The sequence below is a fragment of the Chanos chanos genome, chromosome 6 (genome assembly GCF_902362185.1).
Source record: "Chanos chanos chromosome 6, fChaCha1.1, whole genome shotgun sequence".
Classification (NCBI taxonomy): Eukaryota; Metazoa; Chordata; class Actinopteri; order Gonorynchiformes; family Chanidae; genus Chanos; species Chanos chanos.
In genome coordinates, this window is record NC_044500.1 from 9,757,041 (window position 1) to 9,763,040 (window position 6,000).

The 6,000-nt window shown below is 42.6% G+C and overlaps 1 protein-coding gene across 1 annotated transcript in view; it reads right to left on the reverse strand.

Moving 5' to 3' along the window:
- Positions 1 to 6,000, reverse strand: part of egfem1 (EGF-like and EMI domain containing 1) — a 52,613-nt gene that overhangs the window by 28,006 nt on the left and 18,607 nt on the right. Inside the window, exons 5-8 of the mRNA XM_030777981.1 lie at positions 4,977 to 5,099; positions 1,910 to 2,032; positions 923 to 1,048; positions 310 to 432 (exon numbers count right to left, since the gene is read on the reverse strand). Of these exons, the coding sequence (XP_030633841.1) occupies positions 310 to 432; positions 923 to 1,048; positions 1,910 to 2,032; positions 4,977 to 5,099 (495 nt within the window). The remainder of the gene's footprint in view (positions 1 to 309; positions 433 to 922; positions 1,049 to 1,909; positions 2,033 to 4,976; positions 5,100 to 6,000) is intronic.

Here is a 6,000-nt window from a genome sequence, read left to right on the forward strand (position 1 = left end):
GTGTACGTGTGTGTGTGTGGACTGTGTGTGTGCATATGTATGTGTTCGTGTGTGAGCATATCTGTGTGTGTCTGTGCACACGTGTCTTATTGGCACCACTGTGGTAATTGAGAATGTAACTGCTGGACTATATGTTTTAAGGTCAGGGTTAAAGCACTTAAACATGTCTGTATTGATTTACAGCTGTCGTTGCGTGTGTGTCTGTGTGTTAAGCACACACAGGTGTATTTATGTTTGTTTATGTATATATATATATACAGTATGCCTGCCTGTTTATGCACATGTACGGCTGTGTGTAAGTGTATATACCGTTGCATGTTTTGCGGTCTGCTCCTAGGGTGTATCCTGCTTTACAGCTGCACTGGGCCTGTCCACCCACGCTACGGCACAGCTGCGCGCAGCCGGCGTTACGCTCTGCACAGGGATCCCTCACTGCACAGCCAAGAGCAGCACAGAGACACACAGAGTCAACAGAGTCAATGTATTCAACACACAGAGATGAAATGAACACAGGCACACACAGAGAGTTAGCGCCGTTCATGCAAAGGCAGGGTTATAACAGGCGACACGAAGACACAAAGTGAAATCTACACAGAGTCAGCACAGGCAAAGTTAACACAGTTAAACGTATGTTTGTCTCTGTGTTAGCAGCTCACACAGTAAAACACACTGTCAAAAGTAAGACACGTCGTCAAAATAGTCCGTTTTTACGCAGAGTGAATGACACAGACCACAGACTTGTTACATGCAATACGAAAAGACATTAGGACAGTCAACAAACGTAGACAGATTTGACTGTCAACAGAAAGACACAGTTAACGAAATCAACACAGAAAGAAAACACAGACCCAGCTGCATTAATTGAGTTTTGGAGTGTGTTGCTCAGGGAGACGTGCCTTGATGTGATGCTAAGGTTACTCACATTCACAGTGCTTCCCATCACTCTTCAGCCTGTAGTCACGGCGACACTCACACTTATAATGGTCATTGCCAAGGTCCACACACTTGTGTTCACAACCTCCATTCTTCACCAGACAGGAGTTAACAGCTAGGGAAGGATATAAAGACACACACACACACACACACACACACACACACACAGACACACACACACACACACACACACACACACACACACACACTAGACTGAGTGGCTTGGCACAGACTGTGACGCTTGTAAAAACCTGTCCAGATAAAGTGGACTGTGGGAAAGTGAATCATTTTTTGAATGGAACTGATTTAAAGAAGAGAAACAGTCATTTCCAGATATGGCAAACATTTCTAAAGCATTCAGCTTTGGAGTCACCTCTTCCCACAAGGACTGATTCTGTGCAGCAGGTACTTTTCTTCAGATCTCTCTCTCTCTCTCTGTCTCTCTCTCTCTCTCCCTCTCTTTCTCTCTCTCTCACCTTGTCTCTCTCTCTCTCTCTCTCTCTGTCTCTCTCTGCTGTATTGGCTGATTTACAAAGTAGCTTTTCTGTACTGTCACACAGGCACAAGTACAGCTCATCCCAATAAACATGGCATACACACACACACACACACACACACACGTGTGCACACAGAAGCATGTACATGTGCACACACACACACACACACACACACACACTCACACACACAGGCAGGCACAGATTAAGGAACAACTGTGCTCTGTTAAATGAAATAACAGTTGTTCCTCTGCTCCATGACAATACGGTGCTACTGATAGCCAGGTGTTTGACTTTAACACAGCCTTCAAACATCCATCAATATCAAAAGTCTGACTTTTACTGACTTTTTCTGACATTTACTGAGACATATTCAGTGATCACCTATAAACAGCTTGTCCCAGAGAGAGAGAGAGAGAGAGAGAGAGAGAGAGAGAGAGAGAGAGAGAGAAAGTGTGTGTGTGTGTATATACAGGTCTTACCAATGCAGGTGCGAGCATCTGTGTGCATTCGGAATCCTTCACTGCATTCACAATAGTAGGAGCCTGGTGTGTTCACACAGGTCTGCTGACACCCACCATTCAATTCCACACACTCATCGATATCTGCGGAGAGAGAGAACACACACACACATTGCCACACGCTTAATTTGGCTTCTCAATCTTAATTCTCAAGATGGTGTAGGGAAAATGAGCTGTAAGCCTTGCATATCCACACACACAGAGACAGTAAGAGAGACACATTACCAAACTGTTTAGAATGCTCATAAATAAAGAGTTTACCTGCTCGTTTAAAAATGACTGATGTAATGTAACACACAGCCTGAAACAAAGGTCAAAGGCTTGAGTGTTGAGAATTTTCAAAATTTTCCAAAACTTTCCTAAGTTTCAAAAGAATATATAGCTTTACATATGAATGCTTGCAATTTGATGAAAACTCTTTGTCTGGGTTGAAGAGAAATCCACAGATGTGTTGACCATCTAATTTATGTTCCATCGTTAAGAAATAACAAACACCTCATTCTCATAAAAGAGACAAATTAAGTTGGAAAAAAAAAGAAAACGTAATAGTTCTAATGTTCCTCATCTTGCTTTTGAAAACGAGACATCGTTAAAAATTTCACTGGAATCGAATCACTAGTTTAACATCAGTATCAGATACTTCTCCTCTCGGTGAACATCACTCATAATGACATCATCAGATTCCTATGGTCTGTGTTTGATCAGCTAAAACCAAGTGAATGATGTCATCATAGGACAAGACCATCTGATGTCCCATTCGGAGATCCCATAAACAGCACGATGAGAAAGTTTAAAAATTCATGTTGTGTGACTTATTTGGTTTGAGATGATGTTTATCGATTTAACACGTCACGTTTTTAAAAAAAACGACCAAATGCACACTGATTTCTTGCGTTTTGTGGCACCAGGGTTTCCGAGATTGTCCAAAACATCGTTGGCGGTTCAGAAACGCGGGATAATGAAGTGCTCCGGCAAACATGTGTCGTAAAGACGGAATTTCGCAATGTTCCGGAGAGAGCAGGAATGTCTTAAGATGGAATACCTGTTCTTTCCCTCACTGGATAATGAGGCCTAACAGCACATCTGCTGAACACATCCCTACCGGACCTCTTTCCTGTCTTACCAACTGATTACACTCTGTGTGTGTGTGTGTGTGTGTGTGTGTGTGTGTGTGTGTGTGTGTGTGTGTGTGTGTGTCCACACATGGTTTTAACCCAGTAGTTGAGTAGTCATGTCCAATTTCAGCACAAAACTTTGTGATGCAGCAGGCAACTGCAATTAGCATAAATGCTAAAATAAATAAGTCCCAGTACCAGTGTGAACATAGTTACATTGCACATCCTGTTCCTAAAACAAGAGAGTATCTGGCTGGAAAAAAAAAAACATACCTCTTTTTCAGGGCTATTTGTAGGTGAAGTATTTGGGTCAGTGGTGTGTTTCCATTGGTGCTTTCACATGATTTGGTTATTCGGTCTGGTAAAACGTTGATGGTTTAACCCCGCTGACCTTGAGAAAATGAAGGAATCCAGTCTAGCCACTGGCTGTAAAGACCCAGAGTCTGCCTGTTTGTCCGGTAATGAACAGGCCACAGCCTCAGGAGATGGACTGCTTTAAGACTTTTCATGTGAGGGAGACGTCACCCAATCAAACACAAAGACACTCTTTCACTCACATACACACCACTACCGCCGCATTTTCAAGCTTCAGTAAGAGAGAGAGAGAGAGAGAGAGAGAGAGAGAGAGAGCATGTGTTTCGATTATTATCACCTGACTGCACTGAGTTTGCACTATGTGTATACGTACACCCATGTGTATGCGCACACATATGCGTGTGTGTGAATTTATGTGCATGTGTGTGTGTGTGTGTGTGTGTGTGTTTGTCCATGAGGGGTCTCTGATGGGTAATTAGTAACTGAGTGAAGAAGCATGTCTCATCTCCTGGGGCCTGTTTTTCTTGTCTGGGGTCAGCGCGTTCCTTTTTCCAAAATCTAACCATCATTTTTCATGTCAACAAGCTGACAAGGGGACAACTCCATTTCCTCCCGAACCACATACCCCCTATGTCCAGAACAGTATGTCCTCGATAAATTATGTCATCGCTGTTTGATGATAAAAATTATTGATAAAACTTTCATTTGATGATAGAATTTAATGATGAAATCAAACAAAACATGAGGTCAGCGACATGCCCACATAATTTCAATAAATTATTTTATTTTTCAGTGTAGCTGAACTGTCTTCAGCTAAGCTGAAAAGCTTCAGACATTTCAACATCTTTCTCTGTCTTTCTCTGTCTCTCTCTCTCTCTCTCTCTTCCTCAAAAACTCTCACTCTCAGTCTCCTTTTAAACCACAACCTATATCTGGAACTTTCTCCACCGTTTGTCCACACTCCTTGTTCACACCTGTCCTGTGGTGTGTGTGTGTGTGTGTGTGTCTCGGAGGAACAGCTGGTCTTGCTGACTGTTGGCCAGTTCAGCACTTTGTGTCTGGATTTGACCACATAGCAAGGCTGGTCCAGCTCTCTCTGCCGGAGCAGCTGGACCTTACCGTCAAAATCTACATCTAATCAGCACATTCCCCCACAAACACCCTAAAAATACCGAACACGACCGGTTCTACGTCAGCGCTGCTTTGAACAGATGAGGTGAACACGGAGTCAGACTTGATTGGTTTTGTGCAGTGAAGGAGATGAACTTTGGGCTGTAGCATTTCACAGAGGGGTTTGTAAAAGAAGTCAGTTACGCAGGCCAGATTTCTTTGAGTCATTCTCTCAGTTCATTCTTCTATGGACCTTCTACTCCTCAACGCTGGTATAACAGAATCTTCTGATTCAGATCATTAAGGCTTTAATGAAGCATACAATTAGTCAGTAAACAACATTATATCAGCCAGTGCTGAGTAGAAATGCTTAGAAAGAGTGGATATCTGATTGGAACAGGAAATAAAGCATTGGTTTGGGACTCAGAGGAGGAGAATAACAGGGTGGAATTGTTTCTCAGGACCTTTTCGAGGCAGGGTTTACATACCTTGACACGACCGGCCGTCTGGTCCCAGTTTACTGCCTTCAGGGCACTTACAGTAAAAACTGCCAATGGTGTTACAACATGTCCCCTCACAACCTCCGTTATCTGTTACACACTCGTTTATATCTGAGAGAGAGAGAAAGAGAGAGAAAGAGAGAGAGAGAGAGAGAGAGAGAGAGTTACAATTAAATGCATTTCAACTAAACATTGATCATTCATAGTGCGCATATATGCGAAAGGTGAAACATGTTCCAAGAAGTCTCTGGCCATGTCACGAAAAGATCTTTTCTCTCTCTTTTTTTTTTTTTTTACAAGTACTAAACCTTTTTTACGGGACCTTCACCCATCTCAACGCCAGATCCCCTCTGTTACTCTCTCAGGAAGAGCGCATTCCCTTAACTCTCCTGACCGGTTTCCCTTTCGGCTCACCTCAGACCGAGCCAGGAGCAGCGAACAGGCTTACGATACTGTTTCTGAAGGCCTAGAGATCCAGCAGACCATCCTGAGATCATCCGAACTCGATCCCGACATTAAACTACCGAGACCGCTCGACTGTCTCACGGGAGTTCCGCGAAAAGACAAGCGGTTCGTTCTACCATGTTTCACACTACACTCGCAAAGTGACCAACGCCAGCCTACGCAGAAATCTTTTACGAATGAGTCAACATCGATGACTTTTCTTTTTCTTTTCTTTTTTTTTAAATTCCTTTTAACTTCTGGGAACTGGCAACAGTGACTAAAAGGAAAGTGATCACAAGCAAACTTTGAACTGTCTTCTCCAAATTCCCCAGTAAAATTCCCAATGTTGTTATAAAAACCAACCCATTCAGAATTTGTCTTTGCAACTGTCTGAACTGTTTGCAATTTTTGCAACTCTAAACTGTCTATACTCTAAATGATTTCAAAAGTCAGTTGTGATTATTCGTGGTATTTTTAAAAAAATGCCCTTTTCCTAATAGTGTTTTTGGCTCATGTTGAGTCGGATTGTTGAAACATTTTAACGTTTTGGATGGACCGAACGAAAGCG